Source organism: Oncorhynchus kisutch, linkage group LG16 (genome assembly GCF_002021735.2).
Source record: "Oncorhynchus kisutch isolate 150728-3 linkage group LG16, Okis_V2, whole genome shotgun sequence".
Taxonomy (NCBI): Eukaryota; Metazoa; Chordata; class Actinopteri; order Salmoniformes; family Salmonidae; genus Oncorhynchus; species Oncorhynchus kisutch.
In genome coordinates, this window is record NC_034189.2 from 87,780 (window position 1) to 107,234 (window position 19,455).

At 44.6% G+C, this 19,455-nt stretch overlaps 1 protein-coding gene across 4 annotated transcripts; it reads right to left on the reverse strand.

Annotated features, from left to right (window-relative positions):
- Positions 1 to 902: 902 nt before the first annotated feature.
- LOC109884160 (eukaryotic translation initiation factor 4E type 2-like) lies at positions 903 to 19,404 on the reverse strand. Of its 4 annotated transcripts, XM_031791483.1 has the most exons (10): positions 19,196 to 19,404; positions 12,477 to 12,561; positions 10,326 to 10,460; positions 10,105 to 10,209; positions 8,452 to 8,500; positions 7,403 to 7,442; positions 7,297 to 7,339; positions 6,952 to 7,194; positions 1,516 to 1,652; positions 1,259 to 1,400 (listed from the first exon to the last, which is right to left on the reverse strand). In XM_031791483.1, the coding sequence occupies exons 1-10, from the start codon at positions 19,210 to 19,212 to the stop codon at positions 1,361 to 1,363; spliced, it is 894 nt and encodes a 297-aa protein (XP_031647343.1). In that variant the 5' UTR covers positions 19,213 to 19,404; the 3' UTR covers positions 1,259 to 1,360. The 4 variants fall into 4 exon arrangements, with proteins under 4 accessions (XP_031647344.1, XP_031647343.1, XP_031647342.1 ...); XM_031791482.1 differs by lacking the exon at positions 7,403 to 7,442 and having other exon boundaries at positions 7,297 to 7,379; XM_031791485.1 differs by lacking the exon at positions 6,952 to 7,194 and having other exon boundaries at positions 7,276 to 7,339; positions 19,196 to 19,400.
- Positions 19,405 to 19,455: the final 51 nt, after the last annotated feature.

A 19,455-nucleotide genomic window follows, 5' to 3' on the forward strand; every position in this document is an offset into this window, starting at 1 on the left:
ACATGGAACCATATGGTCAACACTGGACAGGAAACAACCACATGGAACCATATGGTCAACACTGGACAAGAAACAACCACATGGAACCATATGGTCAACACTGGACAGGAAACAACCACATGGAACCATATAGTCAACACTGGACAGGAAACAACCACATGGAACCATATAGTCAACACTGGACAGGAAACAACCACATGGAACCATATGGTCAACACTGGACAGGAAACAACCACATGGTCAACACTGGACAGGTTACAACCACATGGAACCATATAGTCAACACTGGACAGGAAACAACCACATGGAACCATATAGTCAACACTGGACAGGAAACAACCACATGGAACCATATAGTCAACACTGGACAGGAAACAACCACATGGAACCATATAGTCAACACTGGACAGGAAACAACCACATGGTCAACACTGGACAGGAAACAACCACATGGAACCATATGGTCAACACTGGACAGGAAACAACCACATGCAACCATATGGTCAACACTGGACAGGAAACAACCACATGGTCAACACTGGACAGGAAACAACCACATGGAACCATATGGTCAACACTGGACAGGAAACAACCACATGCAACCATATGGTCAACACTGGACAGGAAACAACCACATGGTCAACACTGGACAGGAAACAACCACATGGAACCATAAGGTCAACACTGGACAGGAAACAACCACATGGAACCATAAGGTCAACACTGGACAGGAAATAATCAAATGCAACCATAAGGTCAACACTGGACAGGAAACAACCACATGGTCAACACTGGACAGGAAACAACCATATAGTCAACATTACATGAGTATTCCACAGGTCACATTTAGGATTTTAAAAACAGATTAAGATTAGGGTTAATGTAATAATGACGTGGTCAGACAGGATACCAAAGACACTTTTATTTCTGTATTGTCATGGAAGAACACACAGTCGGTCCCACACTGGCCTGTTGTAACTCAGGGACAAGCTGCAAAAACACACTACTCCATCTCCACAGTGAAACATCTCTGAGTGAGAGAGGCAGAGATGGGAGAGGAGGGAGGGAGAAAACGTTCTCTCCCTCCACTCCAGTCTCTCCTTCCCTCCCTCCACTCCAGTCTCTCCCTCCCTCCCTCCACTCCAGTCTCTCTCTCCCTCCCTCCCTCCACTCCAGTCTCTCTCTCCCTCCCTCCCTCCACTCCAGTCTCTCTCTCCCTCCCTCCCTCCCTCCACTCCAGTCTCTCCCTCCCTCCCTCCCTCCACTCCAGTCTCTCCCTCCCTCCCTCCACTCCAGTCTCTCCCTCCCTCCACTCTTCCTTCTCCCTCCTCCTCTTGCTTTCTCTCCATCCTCCATCTCTTCACAGGGTGATCTTTGTGTTGCGGAAGCTGGAATTATCCCTAAGAAGAAAACACAGATCAATAAACAGAATTCTCCTTAGAGTCAACACAAAACACTGAGTGGTCGTTGTGTGTCCACGATGGTGTTAGGTGAGAGTGTGTGTGTGAATCGTACTTGAGGCTGTCGTTGTGTGTCTTGTACTCCATGATGGTGTTGGGAGGGAGGTTCAGAACGCGTCGAAGAGTGTCTCGGATTCTAGATGTCGTCACCTGATCGCTGGCCGTCTTATTCCATATAGACAAGATGTCTTCCTGTAAACAACAAGAAGAACATTACACACTAACCCTGATCGCTGGCTGTCATATAGACAGGATGTCTTCCTAGAGAAACACACATTACACTGACCACTCGATATTCGCGTTCACAAGTCAAACGCTCGTTGTCGAGTCATCGAGGGCTCCCCTGCTCCCCCTCTTCGAGAGGGAATCCTTTGCCAACTTTGTGCCCTTAGTAGTAGGGATGTGACATTTAAAATGTTTAAACAAATTTTGGATCGTTAACGTTTAGAAGAAAATCCCTAACCGAAAACCTTTTTATTACAGTTATCCCAAAAATACCACTCGCAGGCCACTAACATGCAATTACATTTCACAAATACTGTAAGTAGGAGATCGCAATCTTTTCTAATTATTTGGATATAAAGCGCTCCGCAACTCATCGTTAACAGCTGAAAAATAAATGATAGAGAGATGGGGAAGTGACATCATCAGTCCTGTATGAACTGACTGAAATGGAGGCAGTACAGATGCTGAAAGGGAGGCGCCGTGAGACCAAACCCGTTTCTGGCAGCCGTGAGATAAGGGACGGAGGGAGTAAGGCATATCTAGAACCAGACTACTAGATACCAATGGTATAGAATGTCAGCTTCAATACCCATAAGGCATATCTAGAACCAGACTATTAGATACCAATGGTATAGAATGTCAGCTTCAATACCCATATCTAGAACCAGACTACTAGATACCAATGGTATAGAATGTCAGCTTCAACACCCATAAGGCATATCTAGAACCAGACTATTAGATACCAATGGTATAGAATGTCAGCTTCAATACCAATATCTAGAACAGACTACTAGATACCAATGGTATAGAATGTCAGCTTCAATACCAATATCTAGAACAGACTACTAGATACCAATGGTATAGAATGTCAGCTTCAATACCCATAAGAAATATCTAGAACCAGACTACTAGATACCAATGGTATAGAATGTCAGCTTCAATACCCATAAGGCATATCTAGAACCAGACTACTAGATACCAATGGTATAGAATGTCAGCTTCAATACCCATATCTAGAACCAGACTACTAGATACCAAATGGTATAGAATGTCAGCTTCAATACCCATAAGGCATATCTAGAACCAGACTACTAGATACCAATGGTATAGAATGTCAGCTTCAATACCCATATCTAGAACCAGACTACTAGATACCAAATGGTATAGAATGTCAGCTTCAATACCCATAAGGCATATCTAGAACCAGACTACTAGATACCAATGGTATAGAATGTCAGCTTCAATACCCATACCTAGAACCAGACTTGTTGGATGTCTGTGAACACGCGGTCATGTATCACATTGAAGTGGGAAACGAAGTACGTACTGACAACATGGAGGAATAACCCATGTTATACTAACCCTAACCCCTAACCCTTAACCCCCAACCCAACAATCCATCACATTGAAGTGGGAAGTGAAGTACTGACAACATAGATGAATAACCGATGTTATACTAACCCTAACCCCTAACCCAACAAGCCATCACATTGAAGTGGGAAGCGAAGTACGTACTGACAACATGGAGGAGAGGGAGGAGAGGGAGGTGCGCCGTCTGGTAGGGTTTCCACTAGTTACCACAGACAAAATTGGCTATATTGTAAAAATGTATGAAAACAAGTTTAGCAGTGTGGTTAAGGTTAGGGTTAACGTTAGCAGTGTGGTTAAGGTTAGGGTTAACGTTAGCAGTGTGGTTAAGGTTAGGGTTAACGTTAGCAGTGTGGTTAAGGTTAGGGTTAACGTTAGCAGTGTGGTTAGGGTTAGGGTTAACGTTAGCAGTGTGGTTAAGGTTAGGGTTAACGTTAGCAGTGTGGTTAGGGTTAGGGTTAACGTTAGCAGTGTGGTTAAGGTTAGGGTTAACTTTAGCAGTGTGGTTAAGGTTAGGGTTAACGTTAGCAGTGTGGTTAAGGTTAGGGTTAACGTTAGCAGTGTGGTTAAGGTTAGGGTTAACGTTAGCAGTGTGGTTAAGGTTAGGGTTAACGTTAGCAGTGTGGTTAAGGTTAGGGTTAACGTTAGCAGTGTGGTTAAGGTTAGGGTTAACGTTAGCAGTGTGGTTAAGGTTAACGTTAGCAGTGTGGTTAAGGTTAGGGTTAACGTTAGCAGTGTGGTTAAGGTTAGGGTTAACGTTAGCAGTGTGGTTAAGGTTAGGGTTAACGTTAGCAGTGTGGTTAAGGTTAGGGTTAACAGTGTGGTTAAGGTTAGGGTTAACGTTAGCAGTGTGGTTAAGGTTAGAGTTAACGTTAGCAGTGTGGTTAGGGTTAACGTTAGCAGTGTGGTTAGGGTTAACGTTAGCAGTGTGGTTAGGGTTAACGTTAGCAGTGTGTTTTATGTTCAAATCAAAGTTTGTCCCATGCGTCGAATACAACAAGTGTAAACATTACCTTGAAATGCTTAATTACAAGCCCTTAACCAACAGTGCAGTTCAAGAAATAGAGTTAAGAAAAAAATGACCAAGTAGACTAAAACAATAATTAATAATAAAGAGTAAGAATAACGAGGCTATATACAGGGGACACCGGAGTCAGTGTGCGGGTTAGGGTTAGCATGTTATTGGAGGTCATTTGTAGGTTAATAACCTCTTGAAGCTAGGGGGCACTATTTTTATAGTCATGTTTGGAAAAATAACGTTCCCAAAGTAAACGGCCTATTTCTCAGGACCAGATGCATATAATTGACAGATTAGGATAGAAAACACTAAAAAGTTTCCAAAACTGTAAAAATATTCTGTGAGTATAACAGAACTGATATTGCAGGCGAAAGGCTGAGGATAATCCAATCAGGAAGTGCCTCTTATTTTGAGACCTCTGTGTTCCTATGCAGGCCTGTCCTCCATTTAAAGGGATATCAACCAGATTATTTTTCTGTGGCTTCCCTAAGGTGTCAGTCTTTAGACAGTTTCAGGCTTTTATTTTGAAAAATGAGCGTGAAGGATCACATTGCGTAAGTGGAGAGGTGGGGGCTCTCAGAGTGAGTTGGTGCGCAATTGAGTAAACCGGCCATTGTTCCTCCCGCTGTTATGGAAAAAGCTACACACTCAGTTGATATATTATCGAATATATATTTTAAACTACATGAGGAATTATTATAAAAAACGTTTGACATGTTCCTGTGGACATTATGAAAACTATTTGGAATTTCCGTCTGCGTTGTCGTGACTGCTCTTTCCTGTGGATTTCTGAACATAACGCGACAAACAAAAGTCAGTATTTTGGGTATAAAAATAATCTTTATGGAACAAAAGGAACATTTGTTGTGTAACTGGGAGTCTCGTGAGTGAAAACATCCGAAGATCATCAAAGGTAATCAATTAATTTGATTGCTTTTTTTGATTTTCGTGACCAAGCTTCCTGATGCTTAGTGTACATAATGCTATGCTAGGCTATCGATAAACTTACAAACGCTTGGATTGCTTTCACTGTAAAGCATCATTTCAAAATCTGAGACAACAAGGTGATTAACAAAAGGCTAAGCTGTGTTTCAAAATATTGCATAGTGAATTCATGAATATGAATATTTTCTAGTAATATTATTTGACTGTTGCGCTATGCTTTTCAGTGTGAGTTCAAGGTGATTAACAAAAGGCTAAGCTGTGTTTCAAAATATTGCATAGTGAATTCATGAATATTTTCTAGTAATATTATTGACTGTTGCGCTATGCTTTTCAGTGGTTGCAAATTATCCCGCTTACAGGGATGCCTTTTGGACCCAGACTTGGTGCTCCGGTACTGCTTGCCGTGTGGTAGCAGGGAGAACAGTCTATGACTTGATGATGAGTCTGACAATTTTATGGGCTTTCCTTAGACACCGCCTATTTTATAGGTCCTGGATGGCAGGAAGCTTGGCCCCAGTGATGTACTGGGCCGTACACACTACCCTCTGTAGTGCCTTATGGTCAGATGCTGAGCAGTTACCATACCAGACAGTGATGCAACTAGTCAGGATGCTATCGATGTTGCAGCTGTAGACATTTTTGAGGATCTGGAGACCCATGCCAAATCTTTTCAGTCTCCTGAGGGGGAAAAGGTTTTGTTGTGCCCTCTTCACCAATTTCTTGGTATGTTTGGACCATGACGGAAAGGCTCTGGAGCAACGAACCGCCCTTGCTGTCTCTGCCTGGCCGGTTCCCCTCTTTCCACTGGAATTCTCTGCCTCTAACCCTGTTACAGGGGCTGAGTCACTGGCTTTCTGGTGCTCTTTCATGCCATCCCTAGGAGGGGTGCGTCACTGATGTGATCTTCCTGTCTGGGATGTGCCCCCCCTTGGGTTATGCCGTGGCGGAGATCTTTGTGGGCTATACTCTGCCTTGTCTCAGGATGGTAAGTTGGTGGTTGAAGATATCCCTCTAGTGGTGTGGGGGCTGTGCTTTGGCAAAGTGGGTGGGGTTATATCCTTCCTGTTTGGCCCTGTCCGGGGGTATCATCGGATGGGGCCACAGTGTCTCCTGACCCCTCCCGTCTCAGCCTCCAGTATTTATACTGCAGTAGTTTATGTGTCGGGGGGCTAGGGTCAGTTTGTTATATCTAATTCTCTCTCTCGGAGGACCTGAGCCCTAGGACCATGCCTCAGGACTACCTGGCATGACTCCTTGCTGTCCCCAGTCCACCTGGCCGTGCTGCTGCTCCAGTTTCAACTGTTCTGCCTGCAGCTATGGAACCCTGGCCTGTTCACCGGGCGTGCTACCTGTCCCAGACCTATTATTTGACCATGCTGGTCATTTATGAACATCTTGGCCATGTTCTGTTATAATCTTCACCTGGCACAGCCAGAAGAGGACTGGCCACCCCTCATAGCCTGGTTCCTCTCTAGGTTTGTTCCTAGGTTTTAGCCTTTCTAGGGAGTTTTTCCTAGCCACCGTGCTTCTACACCTGCATTGCTTGCTGTTTGGGGTTTTAGGCTGGGTTTCTGTACAGCACTTTGAGATATCAGCTGATGTACGAAGGGCTATATTAATACATTTGATTTGATGATGGTGTCCACATCACCAACGAACTTGAAACTCTCGACCAGCTCCACTACTGCCCCATCGATGTTAGGGTTAAGGTTTAAAACCATATTTTAAGAAGAGAAAATGTAAAAAGAGTTGGGTTTTATGATTTTGTGGCGGTGGTAACTAGTGACAACCAATAGCCAGGAATGTGGTAGATTGAGCTGTATTGCACCAAGCGGCCATGCGCCAAACCACACGTGTGTGTGTGTGTACGTACCTGGAAGAGAATAGAGACCACCACCCCACAGATCTCCTCTTTGTGTGTGTGTGTGTACGTACCTGGAAGCGAATAGAGACCACCACCCCACAGATCTCCTCTCTGTGTGTGTGTGTGTGTGTGTGTGTGTGTACGTACGTACCTGGAAGCGAATAGAGACCACCACCCCACAGATCTCCTCTCTGTGTGTGTGTGTGTGTGTACGTACGTACCTGGAAGCGAATAGAGACCACCACCCCACAGATCTCCTCTCTCTGTGTGTGTGTGTGTGTGTACGTACGTACCTGGAAGCGAATAGAGACCACCACCCCACAGATCTCCTCTCTCTGTGTGTGTGTGTGTGTGTGTGTGTGTGTGTGTGTGTGTGTGTGTGTGTGTGTACGTACCTGGAAGCGAATAGAGACCACCACCCCACAGATCTCCTCTCCCACCATGAACTGTTCTCCCAACATGGCCAGAATAATGTTCTCCCAGAACCTGCTGGCCAGACCTGTCAACAACAACATTAACAACATGGCCAGAATAATGTTCTCCCAGAACCTGCTGGCCAGACCTGTCAACAACAAGTGGTGTCAGATTTCACCTCCTGTTTCACACAGTAGACATTCTCCGGTGCTTCTGAAAATCAGGGCTACTGCTCAATTCAAGCCATTTTAATCTAGTGTCCACAGATCGATTTCTAAGCAAAATGGCGGTCGGAACCAGTACCAGAACGTCCCTTAAGCCGACGTAGCTAGATAGTTGGCTAAGCTAGCTACTGTAGCTATCCAGTACCTCCTCCAGTATGTGTTGTGATGTAGCTAGTTCGTTAGCTAGGCTAGCTACTGTAGCTATCCAGTACCTCCTCCAGTATGTGTTGTGATGTAGCTACTTCGTTAGCTAGGCTAGCTACTGTAGCTATCCAGTACTTCCTCCAGTATGTGTTGTGATGTAGCTAGTTCATTAGCTAGGCTAGCTACTGTAGCTAACAAGTACCTCCTCCAGTATGTGTTGTGATGTAGCTAGTTCGTTAGCTAGTCTAGCTACTGTAGCTATCCAATACCTCCTCCAGTAGGTGTTGTGATGTAGCTAGTTCGTTAGCTAGGCTAGCTACTGTAGCTATCTAGTACCTTTTCCAGTATGTGTTGTGATGTAGCTAGTTTGTTAGCTAGGCTAGCTACTGTAGCTATCCAGTACTTCCTCCAGTATGTGTTGTGATGTAGCTAGTTCATTAGCTAGGCTAGCTACTGTAGCTAACCAGTACCTCCTCCAGTATGTATTGTGATGTAGCTAGTTCATTAGCTAGGCTAGCTACTGTAGCTATCCAGGACCTCCTCCAGTATGTGTTGATGTGATGTAGCTAGTTCATTAGCTAGGCTAGCTACTGTAGCTATCCAGTACCTCCTCCAGTATGTGTTGATGTGATGTAGCTAGTTCATTAGCTAGGCTAGCTACTGTAGCTATCCAGTACCTCCTCCAGTATGTGTTGATGTGATGTCTACACTTGAAGGGAGATTTAGAGAATGGTAAAAGACAACATGAGAAGCAAAGCGAACAGGTTGTGTCTTATAATAACAACAGACCTTTCCGCAGCCTGATGATCCACTTCCCTCCGTTCTTATTAGCTTCATCCTGGAGGGTTACACACACACACACACACACACAGTGAATACCAAAAAGGTATGGTTATACTGGATGGGATGCTATCATACTGATGGACTCACCATCTTAAAGACACACACCTCCCACATTATACCTATATATAATAAAAATTAAAAAATTATATCTATATACAGATGTGGCCAAAAGTTTTGAGAATGACACAAATATTAATTTCCACAAAGTTTGCTGCTTCAGTGTCTTTAGATATTTTTGTCAGATGTTACTATGGATACTGAAATATAATTACAAGCATTTCATAAGTGTCAAAGGCTTTTATTGACAATTACATGAAGTTGATGCAAAGAGTCAACATTTGCAGTGTTGACCCTTCTTTTTCAAGACCTCTGCAATCCGCCCTGGCATGCTGTCAATTAACTTCTGGGCCACATCCTGACTGATGGCAGCCCATTCTTGCATAATCAATGCTTGGAGTTTGTCAGAATTTGTGGCTTTTTGTTTGTCCACCCACCTCTTGAGGATTGACCACAAGTTCTCAATGGGATTAAGGTCTGGGGAGTTTCCTGGCCATGGACCTGAAATATCAATGTTTTGTTCCCGTGCCACTTAGTTATCACTTGCCTTATGACAAGGTGCGCCATCATGCTGGAAAAGACCTTGTTCGTCACCAAACTGTTTCTGGGTGGTTGGGAGAAGTTGCTCTCGGAGGATGTGTTGGTACCATTCTTTATTCATGGCTGTGTTCTTAGGCAAATTGTGAGTGAGCCCACTCCCTTGGCTGAGAAGCAACCCCACACATGAATGGTCTCAGGATGCTTTACTGTTGGCATGACACAGGACTGATGGTAGCTCTCACCTTGTCTTCCCCCGGACAAGCTTTTTTCAGGATGCCCCAAACAATCGGAAAGGGGATTCATCAGAGAAAATGACTTGCCTCATCAGTCCAATCCCTGTACCTTTTGCAGAATATCAGTCTGTCCCTGATGTTTTTCCTGGAGAGAAGTGGCTTCATGGCTGCCCTTCTTGACACGAGGCCATCCTCCAAAAGACTTCGCCCCAAGCATACTTCCAAAGTTGTGGCAAAATTGCTTAAGGACAACAAAGTCAAGGTATTGGAGTGGACATCATAAAGCCCTGACCTCAATCCCATAGAAAATGTGTGTGCGAGCATGGAGGCCTACAAACCTGACTCCGTTACACCAGCTTTGTCAGGAGGAAGGGGCCAAAATTCTACCAATTTATTGTGGGAAGCTTGTGGAAGGCTACCCGAAACATTTGACCCAAGTTAAACAATTGAAAGGCAATGCTACCAAATACTAATTGAGTGTATGAAAGTTCTGACCCACTGGGAATGTGATGAAAGAAATAAAAGCTGAAATAAATAATTCTCTCTACTATTATTCTGACATTTCACATTCTTCAAATAAAGTGGTGATCCTAACTGACCTTAGACAGGGAATTTTTACTTGGATTAAATGTCAGGAATTGTGGCTACGGTGTATATAAACTTCTGACTTCAACTGTATATATAATAATAACAATGTATATATCTACATGTTACCTTCCACATTATACCCATATATAATAATAATATAATGTATATATCTACATGTTACCTCCCACATGGGTTTGATTCCCTCTTTAAACAGGTGGAAGTCAGAGTGGCCAGTCAGATCTCCCGGTCGCACCAGGTGACTGTAGAACTTCCAGAACTGCTCCACCTGGCAACCAATCACAGCACAAGATCAACCAATCAGCTGGTCACATCCTAACCCTATCAACCACATGTTAAACACAGTGTGTATATGATGAGTGTTAGTGGTGTGTGTGTACTGACCGATGCGACCGTGCCGATCTGTCTGATGTTCTGTTCATAACTCTGTGTGTTGGCGGGCCGGGACGGAGTCCTCCGAGAATACCACAAGGTATAGTTATACTGGAGAGGATGTTCCCCTACTGCAGGACTCACTGTCTAACACACACACACACAGTCAGTATGAGTACCACAAGGTATAGTTATACTGGAGAGGATGTTCCCCTGCACGCACGCACACACACACAGTATGAGGCATTAGCTATAAAACAGGTTACACAGGCTTAATCGGCAAGGATTACTTGAACCCAAATATTAAATCAGATTTGAGGGAAAATAGGATAGATGAGCACAGATTGACAGAAGGAGGGGGATGAATCCCATTTGTTCCCATCTGGTCAAGTCTGTCAGTGATGCCAGTTGTAGAATGTAAAGTAATGCTTCAATTCATATTTAAGGAATGGATGTGGTATATTATTACGTATTTCTTTCAAATAGACTGTTGTTGGCAATTAGCACATTTTGCAGGTTGGATTAGTGAAAATATATACAATGAAATGAAAAATCAACAGTACCAGTCAAAGGTTTAAACACACCTACTCATTCAAGGGTTTTTCTTAATTTTTTACTATTTTCTACATTGTAGAATAATAGTGAAGACATCAGAACTATGAAATAACACATATGGAATCATGTAGTAACTCCCCCAAAAAAGTGTTAAACAAATAAATATATTTTATATTTGACATTTCTTCAAAGTAGCCACCCTTTGCCTCGATGACAGCGTTGCATACTCTTGGCATTCTCTCAACCAGCTTCACCTGAAATGTTTTCCAACAGAAGGAGTTCCCACATATGCTGAGCACTTGTTGGCTGCTTTACCTTCACTCTGCGGTCCAACTCATCCCAAACCATTTCAATTGGGTTGAGGTCGGGTGATTGTGGAGGCCAGGTCATCTGATGCAGCACTCCATCACTCTCCTTCTTGGTCAAATAGCCTTTACACAGCCTGGAGGTGTTGGGTCATTGTCCTGTTGAAAAACAAATGATAGTCCCACTAAATGCAAACCAGATGGGATGGCATATCACTGCAGAATGCTGTGGTAGTCATGCTGGTTAAGTGTGCCTTGAATTCTCAATAAATCACAGACAGTGTCACCAGCATAGCACCCCCACACCATCACACCTCCTCCTCCATGCTTCACGGTGGGAACCACACATGCGGAGATCATCCGTTCACCTACTCAGTCTCTCACAAAGACACGGCGGTTGGAACCAAGAATCTCAAATTTGGACTCATCAAACCAAAGGACAGATTTCTACCGGTCTAATGACCATTGCTTGTGTTTCTTGGCCCAAACAAGTCTCTTCTTCTTATTGGTGTCCTTTAGTAGTGGTTTCTTTACAGCAATTCGACCATGAAGGCCTGATTCACGCAGTTTCCTCTGAACAGTTGATGTTGAGATGTGTCCGTTACTTGAACTCTGTGAAGCATTTATTTGGGCTGCAATCTGAGGCTGGTAACTCTAATGAACTTATCCTCTGCAGCAGAGCTCCTGGGTCTTCCTTTCCTGTGGCGTTCCTCATGAGAGCCAGTTTCATGAAGGTGTTTGATGGTTTTTGCGACTGCACTTGAAAAAACTTTCACAGTTCTTAATTTTCCAGATTGACTGACCTTCATGTCTTAAAAGTAATGGACTGTCGTTTCTTTTTGACAATTTGTACTGTTCTTGCCATAATGTGGACTTGGTCTTTTACCAAATAGGGCTATCTCTTGTATACCACCCCTACCTTGTCACGACACAACTGATTGGCTCAAACGCATTAAGGAAGAAAGAACTTCCACAGATTAGCGTTTAACAAGGCACACCTATTAATTGAAATGCATTCCAGGTGACTACCTTGTGAAGCTGGTTAAGAGAATGCCAAGAGTGTGCAAAGCTGTCATCAAGGCAAAGGGTGGCTACTTTGAAGAATCTCAAATATATTTTGATTTGTTTAACACTTATTTGGTTACTACATGATTCCATTTGTTATTTCATAGTTTTGATCTCTTCGCTATTACTCTACAATGTAGAAAATAGCAAAAATAAAGAAAAACCTGTTAATAAGTAGGTGTCCAAACTTTTGACTGGTACTGTATGCGTGATTGTGTGTTTAGTGTGTGTTGCGTACCTTGCGTCGATTGTTGTTGATGGAGCAGTCTTCCTCCCGGTTACAGACCGTCTCATCCTGATCCTCTGGGTCGTCATCTTTCAGACTGGGGGGAGAGAATATAAACGGAGTGTACAAAACATTATGCTCTTTCCATGACAGACTGACTAGGTGAATCTGTGTGAAAGCTATGATCCATTGATGTCACTTATTAAATCCGCTTCAAATCAGTGTAGATAAAGGGGAGGAGACGGGTTAAAGAATGATTTTTAAATCTTGAGACATGGATTATAATCTCTGGTGGACAGATTCGCATGTAAACAACGAGAATCTGTCAAGACTCACATACAATGTGACTACGGGTAGCAGAAGTTCCTCGTTTTGGGGAACGATCATTTGGACGAATCAGGATTAGGCCGTGTTTAAACTGGGGAGATGATTTCAAGCCCTGTGCTCAGTAGTTATTGTACCCCCAGGGAAACACTAAAGCCCTGTGCTCAGTAGTTATTGTACCCCCAGGGAAACACTAAAGCCCTGTGCTCAGTAGTTATTGTACCCCCAGGGAAACACTAAAGCCCTGTGCTCAGTAGTTATTGTACCCCCAGGGAAACACTAAAGCCCTGTGCTCAGTAGTTATTGTACCCCCAGGGAAACACTAAAGCCCTGTGCTCAGTAGTTATTGTACCCCCAGGGAAACACTAAAGCCCTGTGCTCAGTAGTTATTGTACCCCCAGGGAAACACTAAAGCCCTGTGCTCAGTAGTTATTGTACCCCCAGGGAAACACTAAAGCCCTGTGCTCAGTAGTTATTGTACCCCCAGGGAAACACTAAAGCCCTGTGCTCAGTAGTTATTGTACCCCCAGGGAAACACTAAAGCCCTGTGCTCAGTAGTTATTGTACCCCCAGGGAAACACTAAAGCCCTGTGCTCAGTAGTTATTGTACCCCCAGGGAAACACTAAAGCCCTGTGCTCAGTAGTTATTGTACCCCCAGGGAAACACTAAAGCCCTGTGCTCAGTAGTTATTGTACCCCCAGGGAAACACTAAAGCCCTGTGCTCAGTAGTTATTGTACCCCCAGGGAAACACTAAAGCCCTGTGCTCAGTAGTTATTGTACCCCCAGGGAAACACTAAAGCCCTGTGCTCAGTAGTTATTGTACCCCCAGGGAAACACTAAAGCCCTGTGCTCAGTAGTTATTGTACCCCCAGGGAAACACTAAAGCCCTGTGCTCAGTAGTTATTGTACCCCCAGGGAAACACTAAAGCCCTGTGCTCAGTAGTTATTGTACCCCCAGGGAAACACTAAAGCCCTGTGCTCAGTAGTTATTGTACCCCCAGGGAAACACTAAAGCCCTGTGCTCAGTAGTTATTGTACCCCCAGGGAAACACTAAAGCCCTGTGCTCAGTAGTTATTGTACCCCCAGGGAAACACTAAAGCCCTGTGCTCAGTAGTTATTGTACCCCCAGGGAAACACTAAAGCCCTGTGCTCAGTAGTTATTGTACCCCCAGGGAAACACTAAAGCCCTGTGCTCAGTAGTTATTGTACCCCCAGGGAAACACTAAAGCCCTGTGCTCAGTAGTTATTGTACCCCCAGGGAAACACTAAAGCCCTGTGCTCAGTAGTTATTGTACCCCCAGGGAAACACTAAAGCCCTGTGCTCAGTAGTTATTGTACCCCCAGGGAAACACTAAAGCCCTGTGCTCAGTAGTTATTGTACCCCCAGGGAAACACTAAAGCCCTGTGCTCAGTAGTTATTGTACCCCCAGGGAAACACTAAAGCCCTGTGCTCAGTAGTTATTGTACCCCCAGGGAAACACTAAAGCCCTGTGCTCAGTAGTTATTGTACCCCCAGGGAAACACTAAAGCCCTGTGCTCAGTAGTTATTGTACCCCCAGGGAAACACTAAAGCCCTGTGCTCAGTAGTTATTGTACCCCCAGGGAAACACTAAAGCCCTGTGCTCAGTAGTTATTGTACCCCCAGGGAAACACTAAAGACGTTCGTCCTACATTTATATTTTTATTAAATGCCATGTTTCATATTAGCACCCCCAAAACAATAATTTGCAAATGTATCAATTTGATATGTCACTTTGAGATAAAAGCGATGTTGCTGTGCCGGTACATAGCTTTGGAACACAGAATTGCACCAGCTGGCTGTGTAACGAGTGTGTGGCTTTTTGACAATAAGGCACAAACGGGAGTAAGCAAGAAGGAGTTGACCGGGAATGGCAAGAGGAATGTCCAGTTGTCCTGAAAACATGGTAAGCTAACGTTACTGAGTGTCAAGCTAGTTAGCTTGTTGGTTAGCAAGCTAAGTAGTTGCGTTTTACAACCAGACTGTCAGTTTTACACATAGCTAGCTAGATAATGAACTAAAGTGCAATTATCAGAACCCATTATCTAGCCTATGGTAGCTATATCTGTCAGATGTAAAGCAAGGAGGATCATGGGATGTGTCAGAAGCTATGCATGTTGACTAACTACCACACGTTAGCTAGATCCAATTAGCTAGCTACAGCCTACAGATGTAACCGGAATAATCTGGGCTCTGGAGAGATAGTTAGATGGTCAGAAAGCGTCACCCCAGCCACTAGCAGCTGATGACCTTGGTGATGTGGAGCCAGCATCACCCCAGCCACTAGCAGCTGATGACCTTGGTGATGTGGAGCCAGCATCACCCCAGCCACTAGCAGCTGATGACCTTGGTGATGTGGAGCCAGCATCACCCCAGCCACTAGTATCTCTGTAGCACCTGGAGATGGACTGATAGGGGTAGTGAGTGTCCTTGAAAGTGAGCCCTCACCCCTGACCTCCCACTGATCCAGGGCCTCCTGCCTAACCCTAACCCTAACCCATATTATCCAGGGCCTCCTGCCTAACCCTAACCCATATTATCCAGGGCCTCCTGCCTAACCCTAACCCATATTATCCAGGGCCTCCTGCCTAACCCTAACCCATATTATCCAGGGCCTCCTGCCTAACCCATATTATCCAGGGCCTCCTGCCTAACCCTAACCCATATTATCCAGGGCCTCCTGCCTAACCCTAACCCATAACATATTATCCAGGGCCACTGGTTGAATTGGATGTACTCAAATTGATGCGCTCTCCTCCCAGACTTTTCTAAAAACATAGTGTCCATCCTCTGTCCCCAGGTGAGTCTGCTGGCCTATGGAACTCTAGAGCAGCCACCCTGTTCAGTCATCTTTGAGAAAGGATGTAACTAGCTAACCCTTTCAATTGCCACATTGTGGGGATGACCAATGCAGTAAAATTTGGTATAAAACAACTCATTTTCCAATTGTTAGATTACCGAATAAATAATTTTTCTTAGGATGTTTGGCATGTTGGTTTTCACTTGGTTTCTTTTTTTACTTATGTGGTAACTTCAACATCAAGCACTGAGTTTATGATTCACAAGGTTGGTGTGGATGAAGGGGAGGAGATAGGTTAAAGAAGGATTTTTAAGCCTTGAGACAATTGAGACATGTATTGTGTACCGGTCATTCTGAAAGTATTCAGACCCCTTTACTTTTGGATGAAATTCAGCTCTCTTCCTAGAGCTGGCCGCCTGCCCAAACTGGGAGAGAAGGGCCTTGGTCAGGGAGGTGACCAGGAACCCAATGGTCACTGACAGAGCTCCAGAATTCCTCTTTGGGGATGGGAGAGCCTTCCAGAAGGACAACCTTCTCTGCAGCACTCCACCAATCAGGTCTTTATGGTAGAGTGGCCAGACAGAAGCCACTCATCAGAAAAAGGCCCGACAGCCCGCTTAGAGTTTGCCAAAAGGCACCTAAAGGACTCTCAGACAATGAGAAACAATATTCTCTGGTCTGATGAAACCAAGATTGAACTCTTTGGCCTAAATGTCAAGCTTCACGTCTGGAGGAAACCTGGCACCATCCCTATGGTGAAGCATGGTGGTGGCAGCATCATGCTGTGGAGATGTTTTCAGAGGCAGGGACTGGGAGACTAGTCAGGATCAAGGGAAAGATGAACGGAAGTACAGAGAGATCCTTGAGAAAAACCTGCTCCAGAGCGCTCAGGACCTCAGACTGGGGCAAAGGTTCACCTTCCAACAGGACAACGACCCTAAGCACACAGCCAAGACAACGCAGGAGTGGCTTCAGGACAATTCTCTGAATGTCCTTTAGTGGCCAAGCCAGAGCCCGGACATGAGCCCGATCGAACATCTCTGGAGAGACCTGAAAATAGCTGTGCCGCGACGCTCCCCATCCAACCTGACAGAGCTAGAGAGGATCTGCAGAGAAGAATGGGAGAAACTCCCCAAATACGGGTTTGCCAAGCATGTAGCATCATACCTAAGAAGACTCGAGGCTGTAATTGCTGCCTAAGGTGCTTCAACAAAGTACCGAGTAAAGGGTCTGAATACTCATGTAAATGTGATATTGCAGTTATTTTATTTTTTTATAATATTGCACACAAAAATAAACCTGTTTTTGCTTTGTCATTGTGTGGTATTGTGTGTAGATTGATGGGGAAAAACAAATCCATTTTAGAATAAGGCTGTAACATAATAAATGTGCATGTCACACTGCATCACTGCATCACTGCATGTCACACTGCATCACTGCATGTCACACTGCATCACTGCATGTCACACTGCATCACTGCATGTCACACTGCCTGTCACACTGCATCACTGCCTGTCACACTGCATCACTGCATGTCACACTGCATCACTGCATGTCACACCGCATGTCACACTGCATGTCACACTGCATCACCGCATGTCACACTGCATCACCGCATGTCACACTGCATCACCGCATGTCACACTGCATCACCGCATGTCACACTGCATCACCGCATGTCACACTGCATCACCGCATGTCACACTGCATCACCGCATGTCACACTGCATCACCACATGTCACACTGCATCACTGCATGTCACACTGCATATCACACTGCATCACTGCATCACTGCATCACTGCATGGCAATCATCTTGCTGCTTTAGACTGGAACTGATGCTTTGTGGTTTTATACTGCCGCCTATTGGAAATATTTTAACATTTGAAGTTATTAATTCACAGCAGACCGTAAAGACATTGGAGAGGTAGATGAGAAATGTATATTTTTCTTATTAATTCCAGAGATCAGTCTCAAACCTGCTCCACGCCAATTGCAGGACTTTCACACAGAGGTCACCAAGTCACACCCAATTCAAACCACATTTTAAATAAATACAAATGTGGCTTGTTTATCAAATGTTCTTCCTTGGAATAATAACAGCATTTTTAAAACTGTAAATACTTGTAGGTTTAGATTTATTTTTATTATGAAAATGCTCTTTAGTATTATAACTAACATATTACTAAAATAGTTTGTAAAAAAGTGTTGTAGGCTACCCTGGTCTATAATTAGGGTCACGGCGTGTTCAGGGGTACAGCTAGGGGTCACGGCGTGTTCAGGGGTCATGGCTAGGGGATACTGCGTGTTCAGGGTTACGGCTAGGGGTTACTCCGTGTTCAGGGGTTACTGCGTGTTCAGGGCTTATGGCGTGTTCAGGGTTACGGCTAGAGGATATTGTGTGTTCAGGGGTTACGGCGTGTTCAGGGGTCACGGCGTGTTCAGGGGTACAGCTAGGGGTTACGGCGTGTTCAGGGGTCACGGCTAGGGGATACTGCGTGTTCAGGGTTACGGCTAGGGGATACTGCGTGTTCAGGGGTTTACGGCGTGTTCAGGGGTTTACGGCGTGTTCAGGGGTTTACGGCGTGTTCAGGGTTACATATTGAGAAAGAGGGACATGTTTTGTTTAGGTTTTACACATTTTTCAAAATAAAATATAGTTAACCATGACCAGAAAATGTTTCACTTTTGATGGGTAGGCACCAGTCATTTATGGCACCGTGGGTCACCACAACGTGCACCCAGGCAAACAGTGATATCGCTCACCGGGGAAATCTCGTTTAGCGCAGCTGGCATTGTGATGCAGAAGAATGGGTTGAGCACGGTGCTCAATATAACCAATAGTAGCTGGCAGCATGAAAAATGTCCTCAAATAAAGGCTTTTTCGCGGTTACTTCAAAACTATGGCAAGCAGCTGGGACATACGATAATGTTATAAAACAGGCCTCCATGGCGGATTCAATATACTAATTTTCAGTGGAGCCAGGCCTGACTTAAATAGTTACCACTTCCATGCAGTTTACAGCCACGCAAGGGTTGCTGTTAGCTAACGTTACCTAATTGGCGGACTGTGGGTAGATGCTACCTAATTGGCGGACTGTGGGTAGATGCTATCTAATTGGTGACTGTGGGTAGATGCTACCTAATTGGTGACTGTGGGTAGATGCTACCTAATTGGTGACTGTGGGTAGATGCTACTTAATTGGTGACTGTGGGTAGATGCTACCTAATTGGTGACTGTGGGTAGATGCTACCTAATTGGTGACTGTGGGTAGATGCTACCTAATTGGTGACTGTGGGTAGATGCTACCTAATTGGTGACTGTGGGTAGATGCTACCTAATTGGTGACTGTGGGTAGATGTTACCTAATTGGTGACTGTCGGTAGATGCTACCTAATTGGTGACTGTCGGTAGATGTTACCTAATTGGTGACTGTCGGTAGATGTTACCTAATTGGTGACTGTCGGTAGATGTTACCTAATTGGTGACTGTCGGTAGATGCTACCTAATTGGTGACTGTGGGTAGATGCTAAAACAACTAACATCGTGGTTAGCATCATGGCTAGCGCAGACAGATAACTTACTGTTCAAATTGATTCATCTCAGCTTCGAGCAGTCTTCTTCACAGAGAAGCGAACCTCACGACAACAAGGAGAGTTGATGGGTTTAAACGTTAATCGTTTATTAACCCGCTGGTTACGTTCACTCGCTTCAAACAACACGCAAGATAGCTGGTCGCGGTGCAACTGAAGTTCCACACAGCCGCGGTTCCGCTTGTGAACGGAAGCAGACCGGTCGGTGGATGGGACAAACGGAACGAAGTTGAACACGGAATGCCTCAGCT